Here is a 22,701-nt window from a genome sequence, read left to right as displayed (position 1 = left end):
GCGATGGGAGTCATTACGTTTATAACGGGGCCATTCTTATAACGAAGATAGTGATTTAAGCAACTAACTCTTTTTTATCTGTAGTTGTTTTATCAGCAGAGACAAAATATAAATTCTAGCCAAAGTGGGTTGGCTCGGCTGTTAAGGACCAAACACCCTGCACATTATGTTTAGGTTCGATTCCCGCTGCTAGCAGTCTCCTTTGGTAGTTGATTTGTAAATTCACGATTAGACCTTCTAGGCCTGTGGTATTCCCTGCCGTTGGTATGGGTAACCTCCCATTCTCCTAAACTTTCGTCTTAACGGATAAACATAAGTTCTATTTCTAGCTGAAACCAGACTCATCTGGTTGGTTTCCTCGGCATTATTGTAGCAAATACAATCTCGAAGGCGGCTGTCCTGTTAAATATTTGCACATCGATATGATCATAACTGTCCAAAAGATTGAACTTTGAGTGAAATTTTAAGCTTTGTACTGCGATTACCATTTGATGAACTTGTGCACAGCGATTTGTACGTATTTATCATTCAGAGAAAGAAAGAAAAGCACGACGCCATCACTTTTGGATTTTGTTTTAACTCCCATTTGTGGGTCGAATGATTAATGCTGTTGATAAATGATGTAGCAATTGCATATTGGCGTAACAAGTTAACTTTTTAATGCACAATTCTCACTTAATCTTGACTCAATTAAAGAACCAACCGTCTTACTTAGAAATAACTTATGGTAAAATTTCTGGACACGGTCCAACAATTTCCTTACTTCTTTATTAAAATTTATACTTGACTAATTGTCGCAACCTACCCTCGAGGGGCTGCCCTCGGGACATAAGTTTAAAGGTGTTGCTTGAAAGACTATCCGAATGATTAATCAAAAAGACGGCTCGAACACATCATCTTTTGTTCATCCAATCGGTCCATCAATTAATAGCACATGCTTTCCCAAGCTCATATCTCGCGTGACATTGGGATTTCCATTTTAAGTTCTTAACAACCTAAGTAATTCTATGACTCACCACTAACCTATTGGGATCAACTAGAAACTAATCGTGACGTAGGAGTGTCATCTCGGTTCCTATGCAACTAGAGATTCTAGGGCCAGGGATTTGTTTATGCTAACATTTCTATTAGCACCATTTTGGTACTGCTAACTTAAAAGTGTGTTAACTAAGTGGCCATGCACTCTTGATTATCATTTATGATCCTAAGGTATCAAAGTCGCTAAGTGATCATGCAAATGTATTTGTAGGTTTTCATTATGATCCTAAGCTAATCCTAACCTATTCTATGAAAGCGATAAACATCCAATTTATTGAAAGACAGTGTGATAAATAAACATCCAAATATGGAAAGCAGCTAGGTAACGGTACAAAAAGTATGCTAGTCAAGCAAATGATATACATGGCCTTGTTATAAGCCTCAAACAAATAACTTGTATAGTTGTATGTACAAGAAGACAGCCGATTTCATCAGTGAAAATTTTCTTATACATATAAAGCTTGTTCCTTGACTCCATCGAGATGAAACTACTTTTGATCTTCAAATATGTACAGGTGAATTTCAGTAATATTTTAAATTTTCAAGAAACGACGATCTCGTTAAGGCTATAAATACACTCTAAACTAATGATTTAATTTCAAAATTTCTTTCATTTCTCTTCTCTGCAATTAGGAGAAATTTCATTGATAAGAGACTAACATATAGGAATCTCAGTCCAGAAGGAGTTTTTCCATTGTGCTAAATCGATCTAAGGAAAATCTAATAGTCAGGCGATTGAAAAAGCTTGTTTCTTATTCTATCTCAATTACAACGTAATCAAACTCTTCGCAACATAAATTTTTCAAAGATGGATTAAACGGTGTGAATCGGAAAGGGTGTGCCAGCTCCCAAGAGCAGAGTATGAAACGGATTTTGATGAATCGACCTTAATGACAAGAAAGGTAACTAGCTTAAAGGAACGGTGCCAGAATTCTAGGAAACTAGTTACTTTTAACAAAAACCTCAGATGTTACTAATCTCTCTGCAAATGATTGATTTCTTATTCTCTTACAACCTAAGCATAGATAAACATAAGCAAGTTTCCTGAGGGACAAAGGGGCCTGATTTCAGAGCCTAGATCAAGTAATGCAAAGAACAAACTCCCAAATGATAATTGCAGAATCAGATAAGGGTCATTGCAGATATAAGGACACATTCCACCGATGCCCACCTGATTTCTAATAGACATAAGATAAGATGCGATGAAATTCGATTAAAATGAATAAACTAATAATAAATCTTTGAGGCACAACGGATGTAATGGACTTATTGATTACCCTCAATATGTATCTATAAACCTAAGTTCAAGAACATACTGTCCTTGATTGGAGAGTCACAATACTATAATCCTAAGTTTCAGGAATAAACTAAATCAAATACAAAACATTTTGCAGAGTACCAAGAAAGTATAAGTTATTCATGTTGAGAACAGAGATGTACAGTCATGGCCAAATTAAGCTTGGGACAAAGCCGCTTTGTACTGAGGTGCTACTTGACTCAACATCTCTAACTATTAATCTGAAAGTTAGGGGTGATTAGGTTCAGCATGGGTCGCTTCTCACCTTGATACCGGACCAAGCAGGATCGGTTCCTAGTTTGTGGAATCGGGAACCAGCCTACCCGGTCCCGTTCCAGGGCTGAACCCGACCGACCGCTTTGGTTCAGTTCCAAGGTCGGTCTCTGGTTTCTTTTATTGTTTACAAGTGGAGTTTTTCCGACATTAAAAGAAAAAAAAAATTTACTAATTATGATGTGCTGCAGGATAAGAAATAAAACAAAATTGAAATCTTGGTCGGTCCGACCGGTCCCATCAATCCGGTTCCTTATGTGGGGGAACCGGACTGGTCTCCCTAGGAACCATGCGAAATTGGCCGGTTTAGTCCGGTCCAGTCTGGTTCCAGGTTGTACCGGGATTGATGCACACCCCTATTAGAAGTGAACTTTTTCATTCTTTTTTTATCATATGTTTTTCTTTGGTGTTTTGGCGAAATTGTCATCCATTTTTTTGTTATTCACTTTAAAGCTCTTATGTGTTGAGGTGTGATTCATACTTCCCTTCGACAAGAAGGCACGAGGTTCTGCACCATCAACAAGTGCAATGAGTCAGTTATAGGTTAATGGAAATTAAATGTAGATTCTCATATTAAGGGAAAGAGAAGATAAAAAAAAAGGAAGTCAAAATTCCAACAAAACCCAATCCACTTAAAGTGAAACAAGCGTACGTCATCAAGTACAAGCATTCAAACCCTCCGTCATATATAATATAAGCTAATACTAAATAATAGATATGAGGAAATAAATAAATGACTAACACTAATTGCAAAACCTCCAGCACCATTAATGCATAAAAATCCCTTTATGTTTTTTTTTTTTTGGTAACCGAAGATCCGCTACCATTCTCTGGGGACGAGCCCGCATAGGTAATCGGGGCGCCTATACCTCGGGGAGACTAGCCTAGTAACCCACTTGCCGGGCCCCTACTTAAATTACGGAATCGAGCGGGATTCGAACCCGAGCCTCTCGAGGGAAGGAAAGCGCTCACCAACTCGGCCATGCGCAGATGGGTAAAATCCCCTTATGTTTTTTTTTTTTTTTTTTTTTTGGTAACTCAGGGAACCCCCGCACGGCCGACAGCCGGGAGTAAACCCGGGGCGACACGTGCTAGCCACCACACACGTGCCACCGGTTAAGTCATCTTGCGGCGCCCGGGATTCGAACACTCAACCTTTTGCGAGAGGAAGAGTGCGCGCTCCAAAGTGCGCCACACCGTGCGGGTGGTTGTAAAATCCCCTTATGTTTATATAGGTTAATGCCAAGAACACTGAATTATAGGGAAATTAAATGGCAAACTATGTAGACGAAATCCAAATGGAAAGAGATCACTTCCAAAGGAAAAGCTTCAGGTGAAAGTTTGACAGAGTTTTCACATATCTGGACCGCCTTCGCTTCGTGTTCCATGTCTTTCTAATGCTTGAATTCCCTCCAACAGTTACTAGAATTCACGTGCCTTCTTCATTAAGTGCTCTCAAGCTCCGTTGATTTCCTCCATTTCCCACGATCTTAGCAGCTTCCATGCTATGAAACATGTCCTATATTTTCGTCATTAGTTATTTTTAGTCCACTTACTCTTCTCTGTGACCAAATGATAAGCCAGATTGTACCGACTGTATTTGACTTGATTTTTATTATTTAGGATGGAATAAACTCCAACTGGTATGACTATATTTCGCACAAAAAAAGTTGATTTAACTTGATGAGTTTCCAGTGGGATGGCCCGATAGCATTGCCATTGGAGGCTGTGGAGGTGGCGTGGTGATGAGAGCAATGGTGGGTTGTGCATTTGTGTGGTGACCATGGAAACCGAGAGTGGCAAAGAAGTAGTGCTTTACTTCTATAAGGATGAGGATGATGGATTAATAAGGTATTCCACTTCTGATCGTGCTATATTTCACTAGCAAAATTTGTCCATTCACTAGTAATCCCATGCGAGTCAAATTGACATTTATTCTCTCCGGATGATGATATGCAGACATGAAAGTAGTGCTTCTTCTTGGTACAAGTATGACATCTATGACGAAAGTTCCATTAGTGATGGCTTTGATGAGGTATTCCACTTTTGATTTTTGCTATGTTTTCACTAGCAAATATGTCCATTCACTAAGAATGCAGAGCGAGTCTGATTAACATTTGTCTTTATGATGATAATAGTACTTCTTGGTGGTATAAGAGTGGGCCATAATACCAATTCGAAAAGCTGATTCGAAGTATTATTGCGCGGCCAAGTTGGGAAACCCATTCAATCAACTATCCATCTACATATTTCCGACTCGTTTATGATGATTCTTTGCTAACTTCGGATTATCTTAACTAGTTAGGGTTGCAAGGTTTTGTTCGAGGAGGGCAGTTCCTATAATTGATCCGAAATATTATTAAGAGAACTTCCTCTTGAGCTTTTTGAGCATCGTTGTGATTGTGAGTTGTCATCTTGCCAGTTCTTCAATTGCTGTAATCGTTATCATCGCCGGCGACGTCCATACCAATCCTACAAAACCTGGAAGTCATCCATGCAGATATGTTCTTCTAGAAAGGCCAACCTGTCATGTCATCTCCAATGTGAAATGAAAATATGATAAGGTTTCATGGGCACCCACGAAGCAATTGCCGGACATTGTTCCACGGAATAGAACATCAAACGTGGGACAAGCAACATAAGAAAAACAGAAGAAAGGGGTCCATTTAATCAAATTCAGAAAGAGAAGGTCCATGTAATGCTGTTGGAAACGAGACAAAATAAGGACCTCTGAAGTCTAAACTGGCAAGCATCGATGCTTTCACCAACAAGATGGCCCGAAAGAAAACTGAACTGCAGACAATGGTATATACGTAATGTCAAGTCTCCACTAAGTTCTTGGAAACATGGTGAAAATAGTAAACTAATCTCATGCTTCCCATCGCCAATCTGGACCATATTCCAGCATTCGATTTGTAATCTTCTGCGGGTCAACCCACGGTTTGGGGTCGACCTTCCCTCCAACACAAATCCATATTATGCCACAACTAAAGAAACTTCGTCTATATATACCCCAACTTCTCTTTTCTTCATCATCATACAAAGCCTAGGGAAATAGTTAACCGCAGTTAACCTTCTGTAATTGGTGTTGAAGCAATGGCTTTATCACTTGCAGGAAAATTCTCTCTTTGCTTGGTACTAATGTTGGCTTCACGGCCTTTGCATGCAGCGTCTCGTAATTTACCTGAAGCTTCCATTCAGCAGAAGCATGAGCAATGGATGGCTGAGCATGGACGCGTTTACGCAGACAGTGAAGAGAAGGTCAAGCGTCTAGAGATTTTTGCAGACAATTTGCGGTTCATTGAAGACTTCAACCGCGCGGGGAATCACACTTTCGAGCTGGGCTTGAACGCGTACTCGGACCGAACCAGTGAGGAATTCCTTCAATTTAGTACTGGATTGTTGTTGCCATCGACTCCCCGCCAAAAAAAGACGTCGTTCATGTATGAAAACATTACCCACATCCCCGATAGCATGGATTGGGTGGCAAAAGGAGCCGTAAATGCTATAAAAAACCAAGGTCGATGTGGTAAGAGTTAAAAAAACCTAACTTTTTGTACTTCCATCATATGCATGCGTACCCTTTTCTTATACTTGTCACGACTCAAATTTAGTGATGAAAATATTATGTTAGGAAGTAATAGAATCATATTACTGGGGTATGTATAGAATAAACTCGAATATCATCTGTAAATTTTTAGCCTTGAATCATTATTTTTCCTGCTCAAATTGCATTACGGCACTGTTGACGGATGTGCAGGCTCTTGTTGGGCTTTCTCGGCGGTAGCGGCAATAGAATCGATTACCCAGATCAAGACTGGCAAGTTACTGGAACTATCGGAGCAACAATTGGTAGACTGTACTACAGGAAACTATGGTTGCGCCGGGGGTTGGATGGACACCGCCTTCGACTACATTATACAAAATGGAGGCATCACTTCTGAAACTAACTATCCCTACAATGCATCGGACGGAATATGCCATGCTCCCACGGCATCCTCGAGCGTGGCCAAACTTGTGGGTTATGAGGATGTCCCTGCCAACAATGAGGGGGAGATCTTGAAGGCTGTGGCGATGCAACCAGTCTCAGTTGCCCTTGACGGCAGTGGGCGGGAATTCCAGTTGTACTCGAGCGGTGTTTTCAATGGGAACTGCGGCACCGCAATGTCCCACGCTGTCGCTATTGTAGGCTATGGGACAGCTGAGGATGGAACCAAATATTGGAAGATCAGGAACTCATGGGGCAAGACGTGGGGTGAAGCTGGCTACATGAAGATTCAAAGAGATTTTGCTCAACCAGAAGGATTATGTGGACTTGCCATGCATGCTTCTTATCCTGTTGTCTAATTAACAATCGATTAGGATATGCCAGTGTTGAATTGATGCGTTAATATCACGCATATGCAATGACTGTTGGGTCCTCCAGAGATTGGGATTATATGATAAAGTTATCTATCATGGAAATTTCTAAATTTATCCGTTGTTATCCATTCCAAAAGTTTAAGCCTATTTTTCAGGCCATTGACGTTGAGTTCTGGGGAGAGTTTTGATTGGCAGAACCTGATGGAAGTTTGAACAAGATTATGCTATTTTTTATTAGCAGAATCACCACAGTAATGAAATGAAACGCTTAGACAAAAACCTCATTCACGTAACGGACACTGGTGTAATTAGATGATTTAATTGCCGGTCTTTTACAAGGTCGACTTTCGGCGAATCTGTCCTATGTCTACACTTGCCATACGCGAACCGATCACTTCATCAGATATACTTAGTGGAAATTGTGGGTCTCAATGAAGAGAATTGCAATCAATGATATGCATAACCATAGTACCTATTACATTTTGCCTCTTGTAAATGATCAAAACAACAATCAAGGGCTTTTCCCCCTAGCCAAAGACTTCCTCGAACTGTTCCCTTTTGTTAAGCACAGAGATCTTTCTGAGCTCTCACCACCAGGCGATAGACGGCAGTGCGATCAGGAATTTCGTTGACACTCAAGTTGCGTTAGCAAAGGGAACTGTGGGATCGAGATGATCCACGCGGTCGTGATAGTAGGCCGAGGGACGGCTGACAATGGCACCAAATAATGGAAGATCAGGAACTTGTGGGGGAGACATGGGGTCGAAGATGGCAACGTTGAGGATTCAAAGAGATTTTGCTCAACCAGAAGGACTATGTGGATTTGCCATTTACCCTTCTTATCCTGTTGTCTAATTGACTATTGATTAGGACCTATTAGTGCTGAATTCATGAGCTACTATCGCGCTAATGCAATGACAATCGATCATTGAAGTTTATTCAAAGTTCTTTTTAAATGCTACTAGTCGAATTGCACAGACATTACACTTGCATTGCACGGGGTTCTAATTTGTTTTATTGAAGTACTGCCTAAAAGTATTAATAAGAGAAATACATGGTGATGGTTTTTCTATGAAATAATCACTCAATCTCACAAAGAATTAAATAAATTTTATCATACAACCGTGCAACACGAAAGAATTACTTCAGGATGTAAATCATGAGCAATAACACTTTGCGTGTCTTGCATGTCGGTGCCTCACACAACTCATATAACGCTTACAAGACACACAAAATAACAAAACCCGAAGAATACTATTTATAAGAGCAAACGTGACACCCCCGTCAAACTGACTCCAACATGTAAACTAGTTTCTGTGTTCACTCTTGCATCTTATAGTTATGATTGGTCAACTAATCCAATTTGGACTTTCCTTAATGTCCGATCCAAGATTGTTTGCATCATACACCCCGGACTTCATATACTGTAATTTTGGTTTAATTTTTTTTTATAGGTTCAAACTCAGGATATAATTTTAATGATAAAAAAAGAATGATAATCAATCAATTAGGAGAGAATAAAAGTGCAATCAATGACAATCGAAACAAGACAAAATAAGGACCCGAAACAAGACAAAGTAAGGACCCTTACATCAATAAGTGCCACTAGTAAAATAATAATAATATTATGAAAATGTACACTTACTTTGACCAAGGCCTTCAAATTTCCGAAAATTTCTTAAACAATAGTCATGTGGATTGTTCTTGTTGAAATCCCAATTGCTGATGAGACTTGAAACTTCATTGTCTTGAGGGATAATTACACAAATAGTTCTTAAACTTTGGTCCAATGTTCAGTGCCGTTCCTGAAATTTCAATTAGTTCAATTGTGGCCCTGGAACTTTAACTCAATGTGTAAGGTAATCCTTCAACTTTTAATTTGTTCAATATGGCTCCTGAACTTTAGTAGACGTTCAATATATTCCCTAGATTATATGAAAATGTCCAATATCATCCTTCAATTTATTCAACTTCGGAGATAATATTGAATATTATCATATAGTCAATGGACTAAATTGATATTGTACTAAAAGTTCAGGGACCACATTGATCATATTAAAAGTTTAAGGACGATATTGTACATTTGATTAAAGTTCGGGGACCACATTGAATAAATTAAAAGTTGATGGACCACATTACATATTAGACCAAAATTCAGAAACTATTTGTGTCATTTTCCCTTGCCTAGATATTGATGATGTTGCAAAACTAATGTCAGCAGATCATTAAATTCTAGAAAAACTCAGTGAAATTATAAATTAATATCTTCTTTTTATTAAATAATGTGCACAATATTCAGCATTCTGAGTTTTAATTTGTTGGTTCAATCCAAGGATAAGGGTCAACCTACACTAATACCATAGTACGTCAAAGCTACGAAAAGCTTAATCCGTAAACATGCATATATACCATTGCACGGTACTCTTTCCGTCATCATCTTCCAAGCTTAGTCAAACATTTTCATGAGCCATGGCTTCATCATTTGCAGGAAAAGTATCTCTTTGCTTAGCATTGATGTTGGGTTCTTGGGCTCTGCATGCAACGTCCCGTGCACTCCCCGAAGCTTCCATGGAGCAAAAGTTTGAGCAGTGGATCCATGAGCATGGACGCACTTACGCCGACAGTGAAGAAAAGGGCAACCGTTTCGAGATATTTGTAGACAATTTGCGGTTCATCGAAGATTTCAATCATGCCGGGAATCGCACTTTCAAGTTGGATTTGAACGCGTTCTCGGACCTAACCGCCAAGGAATTCCTCGCGATTCATACCGGCTTGTCGCTACAGCCGACTCGTAGAAATTCCCCCGGGACAATGTCGTTCCCACGTGCTGATGTCACCGACGTCCCAGATAGCATAGATTGGGTGGAGAAAGGAGCTGTGAATGCTATAAAAAACCAAGGTCCTTGTGGTAAGAGTTGCAGTTACACTATTTTTCTCACCTTCCATCGAATTCACGTGTACAATTTTCTCATTCTCGGAACGGCTTGAATCGAGTAAGACCAATAAAAATCCTGTAAGAATGCATTAGAATCACGTTATAGGGGTATGAAATAGAATAAATCTGAAGCGCATAATTGTTTAGCTATGAATCATTCAATTTCGTACTCAAATCAAATAATGATTTCATTGATGGATGTGCAGGTTGTTGCTGGGCTTTCTCAACAATTGCCGCTGTAGAATCGATTACCCAGATTAAGACTGGTAACTTGCCAGAACTATCCGAGCAACAGTTGGTCGATTGTAATAGCGGAAACTATGGTTGTAATGGTGGTTGGATGGACACTGCCTTTGAATACATAATACAAAATGGAGGCATAACCTCTGAAGCTAACTACCCATACCGAGCAACAGACGGAACATGCGACACTAGCGCAGCATCCTCGACTGTGGCCAAAATCACGGGTTACATGGAAGTACCCACCAACAATGAGGGGGAACTGTTAAATGCTGTGGCGATGCAACCGGTCTCGATCGCCCTAGATGCCAGTGGGCGGGAATTCCAGTCATACTCAAGCGGTGTCTTCAATGGAAACTGCGGGACTGCGATGACTCACGCTGTCGTCATAGTTGGGTACGGAACAACCGAGGACGGCACCAAATATTGGAAGATTAGGAATTCTTGGGGGGAGACATGGGGTGAAGCTGGCTACATGATGATTCAAAGAGATTTTGATCAACCAGAAGGGCTATGTGGACTTGCTATGCATCCTTCTTATCCTATTGTGTGAGTGACTGGTATCATCTCGTCGTTGGGAGATTCTTACCTACTTCTATCGCTATGGAACCTTCTATCTTAGCAAATATATGTGTTAATATCACGAAAATGCTCTGGTCATTGCTGTGTCCAAAGATAGTACTTATGATGAAATTATCTATAGTGGAAATTTAACTTGTCCTTGGGTGTCCATTATTAAAATGAAGAAGTCAAACTTTTCCAGGCTGTGGTGACAACTTCTGCTATTAGAATCTGATGGAATCTTGAACAAGTTTATGCTATCGTATCCCGTTCCTAGGACACAGAATGAGATGTTTAAGAATCACAGAGATCTTCTGTGCTGCCATCTTGATTGTTTGAAAGCTGGCAAACTTTTCACCGGTTGCCAATTCAACTTAAATTTCACTTACGAAACCAGCTTGAATCGTTCAATCAATGGACCTTTCTGTTAATGGGAAGCATGAACCATACCCCAACAAAGAGGTTCTTTACCTAGATAACCACAGAGGAATCGATCATGAAATACAATGAAAGACGGTCCGTAGGTTTATAGAAGCTACATCCAGCAAAGCATCAACTACATTTTGAATTACAAGATAGCTTACTCTCTATTTATAGATGAGCGTACTCTACCCAGGTAGAAGAAAATAAGTGAAGAAAAAATAATCTATTATGATCGTAGCTTACTTTTTCCCTGCTAAATCACGTAGACAAAGTACAAGCATAATGAGAGGCAGAAAACAGTAACGCTTATTCTGACTACCATATGTTTATCATGAGTATAGTCAACAAGGTATATGCTCTACTTGTGCCACTATTCAAATGAATATGAGGTATATTCTTAACATTATTCGAGAATAACCTCGTGCCATTGTTGGTCTCTAGGTACACATTACCAATGTCTGCAACTTCTGCTAGCTCATTCATCTTAACAGATCCAATGTCACCTGATTCGTACAATGTAAAGAAATCCTTACGAGATGTAGAATGAATAGATACATCACTATCAATTACGCCACTAGTCTCATGGCATACAAGATTCATTGCATCACTATCAAAGACAATTAGAAAGTCTTTTGAAAGTGTAGCAACGCAATTGTCATTGCTGTTATTATCACTTTTCCTCTCTTTTCTCTTTTTGTTTAACGGCAATACTTCTTGATATATCCTTTTGATGGCAATAATTTCACTCAACATTTGTTAATTATTGGTTTTGCTTTTGCTTTTATCTCAGTTCTTATCTCTATCTCTTGAGCATCGAGTTTCACTTCTTCCCCTTTTCTCAACGACCAAGGCTTCGGAATGTGAGAGCATCTCTATGTCTTCCTTATCATCTCTTCATTTAAAACACTATTCTTGGAATCCATGGTAATTTTGCCATCCGAGGTTGAATTAAACAAAGACATTCAAAATGTCTCCCATGAGTCTGGCAAAGTACCAAGCAACCGTAATGCTTCTATCTCACTATCAAACTTGATTCCCATCACAACTAACTGATCTATAATTCTTTGAAAATAGTTTAAATGATCAGTCAAAGGAATATCATCTTGATATCTCAAAACCCTCATTTGTTTTATAAAAAATAACTTGTTATTCCCGATCTTTCGAGTATACAATTGTTCGAACTTATTCAACAAAATGCGAGCATGTGTTTCCTCAATGATATGATTCAAAACATTATCATCCGCGCATTGCCTAATGTAACCACACACTTGACGATGAAATATTCACCATTTAGCATCAGTTTTACTCTTGTGTTTCTCATTAGCAAACACGGGCGAATAATAATCCTTCACATACATAAAGTATTTCATTTGCTCTTTCCAAACATGATAATCTGAACCATTTAACATAATCATTCTACTCCTACTTGTTTCTATCCTTTAACACAAGGTTGAAAAATTCAAGTTAGAACCAATGCTTTGATATCACTTTGTTGTGAGAACAATGACAATCTGAACAATATCAGATTAGTACAGCGAAACAAAACAATCTTCATTCTTGTGCGAACCCAATGGGAAACAACACAATAGAGTAATATATCTACTTAAATACAAATACCAAGCACCCTCAAACACAAGGCAATTTTATGTAGAAAACCTCCCCGGTGTGAGCAGATAAAAAACCAATGGACCGAAATTCACCCAAAATTTTCACTGTAAAAAAATTGTGTGAACAAAGTTCTTCTCTCGCTAATACTAGAGGAACATTGCAGCAACAATATAAAAAATACCATTTTTGGCAATACACATGAACTTCACAATAAATCAAGGATAAATCTCACTTGAATGCAAGTTCAGTGCAACCCATGAAAACCTAAAGTAGGGAGCTCCGAATGCAAAATCAAACCGATCACATTCAATAACAATGTGTCGCAAGAATGCTGACAAAATTTCAACTCAATTAGACCATGAATCGAGCTCCGAATGTCAGTTTAATAATAACCGGACAACACCCTCTTTCCCAGATTTTAAGCTCTCTCTTTCTCTCCTGCTACTGCCTCTAATTAATCATTCTTTGTTACTGCCGCATAAATGGAGAAGAACCCTATTCATTTAGGCCAAACATAGCCCCCCATTAATTTCTCTATATGAGCTATCATAAGGGTTCAAGCTTGTAGGCTTTCATTTCATTGGTTTTCCAACACTATAGGTTCAAACTCGATATATAATTGTAATAACAACGAAATAAATATAACAGTCAATTAATTAAGAAAAGGGCAATCGTTTCGAGATATTTGTAGACAATTTGCGATTCATCGAAGATTTCAATCAAATCAGGAATCGCACTTTCAAGTTGGGTTTGAACGCGTTTTTGGACCTAACCGCCGAGGAATTCCTCACGATTCATACCGAATTGTCACTGTAGCTGACTCGTAGAAATTCCCCCGGGACGATGTCGTTCCTGCGTTCTAATGTCACCGACGTCCCGGATAGCATAGATTGGGTGGAGAAAGGAGCTGTGAATGCTATAAAAAACCAAGGTCCTTGTGGTAAGAGTTGCAGTTACACTATTTTTCTCGCCTTCCATCGAATTCATGTGTACAATTTTCTCATTCTCGGAACGGCTTGAATCGAGTAAGACCAATAAAAATCATGTAAGGAAGCATTATAATCACATTATAGGGGTATGAAATAGAATAAACTAGAAGCGCATAAATGTTTAGCCATGTATCATTCAATTTCCTACTCAAATCAAATAACGACGTCATTGAGGGATGTGCAGGTTGTTGCTAGGCTTTCTCAACGATAGCGGCTGTAGAATCGATTACCTAGATCAAGATCGGTAACCTGCCGGAACTATCCGAGCAACAGTCGGTCGATTGTAACAGCAGAAACTATGGCTGTAACGGTGGTTGGATGGACAATGCCTTTGAGTATATAATACAAAATGGAGGCATAACCTCTGAAGCTAACCACCCATACCGAGCAGCAGACGGAACATGCGACACTAGCGCAGCATCCTCGACTGTGGCCAAAATCACGGGTTACATGGAAGTACCCACCAACAATGAGGGGGAACTGTTAAATGTTGTGGCGATGCAACCGGTCTCGATCGCCCTAGATGGCAGTGGGCGGGAATTCCAGTCATACTCAAGCAGCATCTTCAATGGAAACTGCGCGACTGCGATGACTCACGCCGTCGCTATAGTTGGGTACGGAATGACCGAGGACGGCACCAAATATTGGAAGATTAGGAATTCTTGGGGAGAGACATGGGGTGAAGCTGGCTACATGATGATTCAAAGAGATTTTGATCAACCAGAAGGGCTATGTGGACTTGCTATGCATCCTTCTTATCCTATTGTGTGAGCGACTAGTATCATCTTGTCGTTGGGAGATTCTTCCCTACTTCTATCGCTACGGAACCTTCTATCTTAGCAAATATATGTGTTAATATCACGAAAATGCTATGGTCATTGCTGTGTCCAAAGATTGTACTTATGATGAAATTATCTATAGTGAAAATTTAACTTGTCCATGGGTCTCCCTTAGTAAAATCAAGAAGCCAAACTTTTCCAGGCTGTGGTGACAACTTTTGTTATTAGAATCTGACGGAATCTTGAACAAGTTTATGTATCGCCTCCCATTCCTAGGACGCAGAGTGAGATGTGCAAGAGTTCCAGAGATCTTCTGTGCTGCCATCTTGATTGTTTGAAAGATAGCAAACTTTTGACCAGTTGCCAATTCAACTTGAATTTCACTTATGAACCCGGCTTGGATCGTTCAGTCAATGGACCATCATCTCTTTCATTAGATTTCTATACGCGGCAAAAACTAGACGGTAGGTATCATGCCAGCTACACACAAGGAAAAAGGTAACCAGCAACCGCCGTGATTGGTCTAGTCGGCCTTACAGCAACGGTTAGCCATGCCACTACAAGCCAACCTTTGCCGTGGCTTGGCTGGTGAGGGTTAGACAACCGTTAGCGAAGAAGTTCGCAAACCATGTTGCATTGCTCACGCAACCTTGGCTGATGAATTACATTGCAAGGTACAGGAATTTAACCTGAAATGCCGCCACAAGGGCTATATAGAAGAATACCAATATCTTATCTATTGTGTTGCCTATGCGACACCAACTGCGCATCACCTAATTGTTCCCGCCAGATGACGCGACATTAGCATTTTGACAGAAGAAATAAGACAGGTGAGGTGATGGAAGGGTCAGCATCACACAAATGGAGAATATTAAGAGGCTCTAAACCTAGATAATTACAGAGGAATCGATCATGAAATACAATGAAAGGCGGTCGCCAGGTTCATAGAAGCTACATCCAGCAAACCATCAACTACATTCTGAAATACAAGATAGCTTAATCTCTATTTATAGAAGAGCGTGCTCTTCCCAGGTAGAGGAAAATAAGTGACGAAAAATAATCTATGATGATTGTAGCTTATTTTTCCCCCGTGAAATCACATAGAGAAAGCACAAGCACAATGAGAGGCAGAAAACAGTAACACTTGATCTGAACTACCATCCGTTTATCATGAGTAAAGTCAGCAAGGATAATATATGTAATAAAGATGGGAGGTTCTAATCGCTCATATATTTTGGTCAACGAAAACTTCATTTAAAGCAAAGAGAACATGATCCTAACAGAGTTTCTGAAAACTACTGTCTATCCATGCATATCTATGGATCTAAGCATTAACTACCTCATATGTGTATATAGATATCTTTGAACTCATGGAATTATTACTTTGAACTGTCTTTCGTCTTGTCGTGCAGGTAAACACGCAATTCGTTCTTAAATGGTACAACCAGTAAAGTTAGAACACATTCTGCAGATGGATTATGGCTAAAAAGCTCACATTGGAAGTAGAAAAATGAGACAGGAAGAACTGTCCTAGATGTAAAAATGAAATCCACAACAAGGTTTACATGTCAACTCATTCTTGAGAGTTGAGACAACCACCATATTTCAGTGCTATCAGCACAAAATTATAACAATGATAAACCACAAGCAAAGGCTCGATCGCTTAGACAATCTGCCTTTTTCAAAGGATTCCTCCTACTTTGTGAAAGAATATATGCAACGGGAAAAATAGATTCATGAATTGATTAAAAGGAAAAACAGAAAGTACCTAGAAATGTGGTGTACCCTACGTTTAAAATCGACATGGGATGACAGCGTGAAAACTAAATATGCAGAACAAAAATATTTTATAGCCTTACCATGTCAAACAAGCAAAATTGTTTCCGAGAGGTAAGCAATTCACCAACTAAATTCAACCCAAACAAAGACTTCACAGACAGTTAAATTACACCATACCAAAGATGGAAGTTCGTGGAATTGGGCAAGAACATAGAAAGACATATGTTCTCAAAGATCTTAAAACCTAGAGAATCACAACAAAAATGATCTCAACTGCTTAGGCAAAAAACAAATTCAATGTGATGACATGCTTATGTAACTTTCTCATTGTAAAAGGAAAAGAAGACTCATGTAATTGACTATGGAATAATTAGATTACTTGATAATCAATAGTCTTTAATAAGGTCAACTTTTAACAGAGCTGTTTAAATGGGGCCACTTCTGCTATGTGAAGTGGATTGCTTCAATGCGGATCTACTTAATTAAACTAGTGGATCTCAATGAAGAAAACTTGCAATCAATAATCACAAGGGATTCCAAAAATGTCCAAAAGTGTCATCTGCCAAACAATGGTACATGTTGCATTTACCTCTTGTAAATGATCAAACAACAATCAAGAACGTTTGCCGCTATTCGAATTTGACTTGGTGCAAAGGACCCATCGTCCCTTGGCACGTCTGCGCTTCAAAATTGCTCTTCCGCTCGTAGTTCTCATCCTCCTGCGAAAGCCATGGGTCCGAGCCAGAGATTTCCTCGACCTGTTCCTTTTTGTTTGGCAAAGTGCAGCCTTCCCAGCTCTCACCACCAGGCCACGGCGTTTCTCCGTGGTGGTTCCAACAGGAAAGTTAAAGTTCAAAGTCAAGGACGAACCTGGAAATTGAAATCCATATATAAGGGAAGGCACAGATCATTTTCTTCCTTCTTTCCGTCATCAATGAGCTGAATCCAATAATATATCATTTTCCAAGATCGAAGGAAGAACGAAATATATTTCCAAAAGGAATAGCATCCATTATCTAAAAAAACATATGAACCACGCTTCTGACCACAGTAAGAGGAACACGGGAAAGCATGGTGCGCAAAAGGCTTCAAAGTAGAATTCCTATTGATTCCCAAACACAGGAGCTCGTGCACGCAATTGAGGGTTGAGAACGCAGACTCCGAAGGCTAATAAAGTTTTACTACAAGTGAGGCCACTCTGTCGGGTTTTACTGTGAAAACATGCTTACCCAGCAGATATTACACATTACACATTAAAACTCTCTGCACTCTGGAGGCCCCATCACTGTAAAGTGTGAAATTGCAAAGAGAAGGACTTGTTCGACGTACTTCGCTCGGCGCCCAATCTAATTTAACGAGTCCATTAACTACACCCACAAAGACCATTAAAGCACCAAACGATCTCTCTAGCAAGTTCTTGGCAAAGTACAAACCCCACTCGAGAGCAAACCTCACTCTTAAACCCCAAGCTGATCGACAGGATCCTTCAACACCCAGTTTTACATAGGTATCGAACACCCAATTCGAAACTTCAATCGTCCAAACACGAGGCAATTGTACATATAAAGCAGACACATTTCCCGAAAATCTATACATTCCTCCCGAAAACTAACCCGGAAAGAATAAAAATTCAGCTAAACAACCAAGCATCGAGGCACAAATTCTACTGAAACAAATCTAACTGGAGCAAGAATTTCGAAACTAAAAACCAAGTACCAAACTTCCCACAACGAAAAGGCCACGGCCAAGAACTCAAACACATTAAAACGCGAGAACCCGAAACGCGAACATTACCAGAGAAGGAGTTTGGGGAAGAGAGGGAAGAAGGCGAGGAGGGTAAGAACGAGCAGCGAAGCAGAGGCGAGGGAGCCGCGGCCCTCGCGAAGCTCACGGAAGGAGGAGGGGCGCCGTCGTTCCTTCCCGAGCCCGTGAGGAAGGCGAGGGAGGCGCAGGGACCCCGAGCTCTGCTGCTCCCCAGAGAGAGCGGCGAGGAAGAAGACGAGAGGATCGCCGTGGACGCCATGAGAGAGAGAGAGAGAGAGAGAGAGAGAAAGGAGAGAGAGAGACTGTGTGTGGGGGTGGACACGACACTATCCTAAGTGAACGATGAATTGCAGAGGTAGAGAGAGAGAGAGATTGTCTTATCGGGTCAGTGGAATGCGGGGTGGGAAGTTTTGGCGGATAATCCGACCCGGTTGAGTTTCTGGGCTTGAGCTGAAGAGGATGTGGGCTTCTTTTTTTTTTTTTTTCTGTCTCCAACTGTCCAAGCCATTGGAGATTTAGGGTCGTCCCGACATTGGAGGTGGAGGTCTGGAGTTCGATTCCTTACGCTCCCTCTTGAGAGATTGTTTTATTGCCGGCCAACAGGCAAGGGTCGCAGCCCTCGCCTGGATCTGGACGAGGGCCCGACGCCCTCACCCGAACCAGGCGAGGGTCGTTGCTAGCCTAGGGCTAAAAAAAAGGAAAGGATAAAAGAAAAATAAAAAAAAATTCAGAAAAATTAAAAATTTGCTCACATTAACGCTAACCGTGCCATGTGAGATGGCTGACACTAACTAGACCACTACGTCAGCGACTAAAGTGGCAAATCATCAAAAGATTTAGGACTAAATTGGCATAATTAAAAGATTGAGGAGTGAATTGGAAAATCGTCAAAATGTTTAGGACCAAACTGGCCAAATTAAAATGCTTATGACTAAATTGGTATAAATGTAATAGGGTTATGACTTTTTTGGTAATTCTCCCCATAAAAAAGGATAGACGATCCACGTACACTTTCGAAACATATAGCCGTAGTTGGAATTGCTCATCAATATAAGAGAATCAATTTGTCCAAAAAAATAATCGATGAAAGAAACAAATGCACGTAAAATCTAACACGACATACAATTTACGTGAAGAAAATGCCCTATGATATAGTTTACTAAAGTGACGATTACATTAAAGTTTAAAGTTGACCTAAGTACGGGATATTTCAGTTAATTAAACTCAAATTTTTTTATTAACTCTTTGAATGTTGGACAGAGAAACGTGAGAGAGAGTAACCCTGTTCGATTTGCCAACATGGCTTGGCAGCCTCGGATAGTTCTTGTGGCTGCTAATCAGGTTGATCGCTATCCCTACGTAGGATTAATAGATAATGCACGTGACATATTACGACTTTTTTTTATATATTATTTCAATGGTATAAGCGTGCTGAACGTTTCATGTAGATCATTTCTGTCATCCTGATCCATATCAGTTATATATATTTGGCCACAGCCTTTTGGGAATTTGTTGTCTTAGTGTGTGCATGGAAATTTACTCGGGCGATCGATCCCAAACCTATTGTACGGAGACCAAATCAATCATAAACATTTAGATTTTGCCAATTCAGTCATTAACTTTTACACGAAATTTTAATATAATCATTCCGTTAATTGCTATTGGAAATTGTTGATGTGGTCCAGTCATCACTAACTGTCATACTTGGCACAACTTGCGATCTAACGAGTACGACTCTATCCAAAAACAATGTTGTTTTGCTTATTTTTGTCATTTTCGTACATTTTTCTCCTTTTCTTTTTATGTTTTCTTTCATTTACTTTTTCTTAAGGAAAATGACATAAATGGTCCCTGAACTTTGGTCCAATGTGAAATGTGGCCCCTGTTCAATGTAATCCCTGAACTTTTGGTATTTGTTCAATTTAGTCGTTAGATTATATGACAATATATATTCAATATTGTTCCTGATCTTGAATTAATGGAAAGGCAACATTGAACATTTTCATATAGTTCATGGACTATATTGAACATGTACTAGAAGTCCAAGGACCGCATTGAACAAATTAAAAGTTCAGGGATCATGTTGAACAAATTAAATTTTAGACATATTGCACATTGGGCTAAAGTTAGTGGATCATTTGTCTCATTATCCCTTTTTCTTAAGTTACTTTTCATCTTTTCTATTGAAGCCCTAGCTTCATCTTCTCATAGTGCGTTGTCTTCAGGAGATGATGCCACCACTAGTCACTGTTGTCGCCGCCATCACCAACAACTCGATGTGGTCCTCCACATTTTTTCAATGCACTTTTTCCACATCAAACACGGGCCATATCACGTAGGACGGCCGATTCTGATTGGATCTTTACGTGGCTGGAAGGAATAACTTGGGAAATCATCAAAATGTTTACGACTAAATTGGCCAAATTGAAAAATTTAGAACTAAATTGATAGTCGTACAATAAGTTTACGATTGATTGAATAATTTTCCCTAATGTGTGTGTTTTTCTTTAGTCTAACTATGGAACTAAACGATAGTTATTGAAAAAAGAATATTATCTCATCGGAATTCTAGAAGATATCTTATATGACAATACATTGAGATCCTCCTCATTTTACCCTCTTTAAATGGATAATATATCAACACAAGAGATTAGTGGCAGAAACCTAATTAAGCAGTAAAAAGGGCTGCAGTTAAAAGGGTTATGTTTTCTTTCATCTCTATTGAAGAACACTTTCACCGACCAAGCAACCTCTAATATTGATAAATGGTAAATATCCATATGCAAATCAAACTAAAAATAATAGCGAATGGAGTTTATATTTGTAGGTCAACAATCAGACAATCGATTGGAGGACCAGTCACAGGGTTAGTGGAGGTGATTGTCCCTGCTGTAGGCACTATATAGAACGTCATTCGAAAGTGTAATGCCATCGAATTTACACCTTATATTCGAAAACTTTCAAATAAGTTTTTTCTTTATCATCTTTAGAAATTAAGTTCCCTTTCACCACAGTGAAACACTGAAACTCCAACTTTTACCTGGGATTTTTCTTTTGTTTCTTTCAACCCAAGCTTGAATAGGTAGTGAAGCTTCTATAAATTGGCTTTATTATGTGAATTGATAAGTTAATGCCCTATGGATACTTCATATTGAAGATACCCGCCATAGACAAACCAAAGGAAAATTGGGATCCTCTAATTTCAAAAGTAATCGACTATACTACACTGAGATATTGTGATAAAGGATCATCTCAACAAGATGGAACCTTGTCCATCAGTTAATGCGAAATTTCTCGGGGGCTATGTTCACCTGTACTCGGAAATTTTCATGGTCACTTTCTTCTTCTTTTTTCAATGAGGATTTCATATTCCAATTAGGTCTCATAATATATGGTGGGAACGTTCTATGTGTTTGGTCTCTAATGCAAGAAGGTTCATGCATTTTGGAGTAGGGGTGAGCATGATGGACCGCCCGAACCGGGACCGGACCGGACCGGCTGGTTTGGTCCGGTTCTCGAGAGTATTGATCCGGTTCCAGATTCCTAAAAGTAGAATCGGTTTCGGGCGGTCCGGTTCCTGGTTCTAGGGTGGGAACCGAATCGATCGGACCGGACCAGACCGGACTGGACCGATAAATATTTATATTTATTTTTTTTGATCAGAAAATATAGATTTATAGATAAATATATATATTTGTTGCGTATTGGAAGGAGTTCCAATTGGGATAATTGTTCAATGTTCCTCTGATTATGTATCTAATTCACCTGCATCTAGTTCTATTAGGCTAAGTTCCGGCATCAACCTTTGATACTAGCTGTGAAAGCTTTACTACATAAAGTTTGAATTCATTCCAATAAGTGCTTGGTTCCATTGGAACCGGACCCGACCATTGGTCCGATCCGGTCCGTGGTCTCAAGACTAGACGGTCCGGTCCTCGGTCCTAGAAATTGAGAACCGGTCCTTCCGATCCGGTTCCCGGTTCTTGGGTGGGATTGGACCGGATTGGGAACCGCTCACCCTTATTTTGGAGTGTTTTAGAGAAAATATGGTTAAATTACTAGGCTCCGTTCGTTTAACGGAAAATGTTACGTTTCTGGAAAATGTTTTCCAGGAAGTCATTTCCTGGAAAATGGCATAATTTTCCGGTGTTTGACTGAAATATGAAAAAGTCTTAGAAAATATTTTCCGTTGTTCGGTATGAAATTTTTTTTCCCCGTTGCATTACTTTTAATAATTAATTTTTTTTTTATTTTTAAAAAATATTTTAAATTTTCCTTTTTTCTTTTCTTTCTTTTTCTTTTTTTTCCTTCTTCTTCTTCCTCAGACGGTGGCCGGCCAAGGTGGCGACCGGTGACCGGACATAGGGGAGCTCGAGCCTTGCCGCAGGTCGGCGAGGCTCAAGCTCGCCAGATTCAGGCCAAGTCGAGCCTTGCCGGCTTGTGGCGAGACTCGGTCTTGCCTGATCCGGCAAGGCCAAGCTCGCCCAAGGCTAGTTGGGTGAGCTCTGCCTCCTTGGATCAAGCGAGGCTCGAGCTCGCCTATAGCCGGTAGTCGACCGGAGAAGAAGAAAGAAAAAGAAAAAAAGGAAAAAGAACAAATACAAAATGATAATTAAAAAATAATAGTTGGTTTCTATGAACCGTAACTTATTC

General features: G+C 39.7%; 3 protein-coding genes and 1 pseudogene across 4 annotated transcripts; 3 read left to right on the top strand and 1 right to left on the bottom strand.

Moving 5' to 3' along the window:
• The first annotated feature begins 5,665 nt into the window (after positions 1 to 5,665).
• LOC115682136 (zingipain-2-like) lies at positions 5,666 to 6,972 on the top strand. The gene is made up of 2 exons (XM_030606279.2): positions 5,666 to 6,137; positions 6,369 to 6,972. Exons 1-2 carry the CDS (start codon positions 5,705 to 5,707, stop codon positions 6,953 to 6,955), a joined length of 1,020 nt encoding a protein of 339 aa, XP_030462139.1. The 5' UTR covers positions 5,666 to 5,704; the 3' UTR covers positions 6,956 to 6,972.
• A 2,467-nt stretch (positions 6,973 to 9,439) lies between these two features.
• Positions 9,440 to 10,698, top strand: LOC115682137 (ervatamin-B-like). The gene is made up of 2 exons (XM_030606280.2): positions 9,440 to 9,878; positions 10,112 to 10,698. The coding sequence occupies exons 1-2, from the start codon at positions 9,440 to 9,442 to the stop codon at positions 10,696 to 10,698; spliced, it is 1,026 nt and encodes a 341-aa protein (XP_030462140.2).
• A 2,591-nt stretch (positions 10,699 to 13,289) lies between these two features.
• LOC115682143 (50S ribosomal protein L34, chloroplastic) lies at positions 13,290 to 18,356 on the bottom strand. 2 transcript variants are annotated; one of them, XM_056319482.1, is made up of 3 exons: positions 18,079 to 18,356; positions 16,874 to 17,154; positions 13,290 to 13,653 (listed from the first exon to the last, which is right to left on the bottom strand). In XM_056319482.1, exons 1-2 carry the CDS (start codon positions 18,305 to 18,307, stop codon positions 16,898 to 16,900), a joined length of 486 nt encoding a protein of 161 aa, XP_056175457.1. In that variant the 5' UTR covers positions 18,308 to 18,356; the 3' UTR covers positions 13,290 to 13,653; positions 16,874 to 16,897. The 2 variants fall into 2 exon arrangements, with proteins under 2 accessions (XP_056175457.1, XP_030462147.1); XM_030606287.2 differs by lacking the exon at positions 13,290 to 13,653 and having other exon boundaries at positions 16,786 to 17,154.
• Positions 13,581 to 14,555, top strand: LOC115682092 (vignain-like; annotated as a pseudogene).
• Positions 18,357 to 22,701: the final 4,345 nt, after the last annotated feature.

Source organism: Syzygium oleosum, unplaced genomic scaffold (assembly GCF_021117445.2).
Source record: "Syzygium oleosum isolate NSW1041296 unplaced genomic scaffold, Sole_v2.1 Sole_v2.18, whole genome shotgun sequence".
Classification (NCBI taxonomy): Eukaryota; Viridiplantae; Streptophyta; class Magnoliopsida; order Myrtales; family Myrtaceae; genus Syzygium; species Syzygium oleosum.
The sequence above is the reverse complement of the archived record's forward strand: the minus strand, read 5'-3'. Positions and strand labels throughout refer to the sequence as shown.

What these genes read in the sequence shown, in the direction of transcription:
- LOC115682137 (XM_030606280.2), top strand. Translation starts at nt 9,440, where the DNA reads ATGGCTTCATCATTTGCAGGAAAAGTATCTCTTTGCTTAGCATTGATG. An exon ending in AAAAAACCAAGGTCCTTGTG is followed by an intron (nt 9,879 to 10,111) that starts GTAAGAGTTGCA and finishes ATGGATGTGCAG; the next exon opens with GTTGTTGCTGGGCTTTCTCA.
- LOC115682143 (XM_056319482.1), bottom strand. Translation starts at nt 18,307, where the DNA reads ATGGCGTCCACGGCGATCCTCTCGTCTTCTTCCTCGCCGCTCTCTCTG. An exon ending in TTCCCCAAACTCCTTCTCTG is followed by an intron (nt 17,155 to 18,078) that starts GTAATGTTCGCG and finishes TTCAATTTCCAG; the next exon opens with GTTCGTCCTTGACTTTGAAC.
- LOC115682136 (XM_030606279.2), top strand. Translation starts at nt 5,705, where the DNA reads ATGGCTTTATCACTTGCAGGAAAATTCTCTCTTTGCTTGGTACTAATG. An exon ending in AAAAAACCAAGGTCGATGTG is followed by an intron (nt 6,138 to 6,368) that starts GTAAGAGTTAAA and finishes ACGGATGTGCAG; the next exon opens with GCTCTTGTTGGGCTTTCTCG.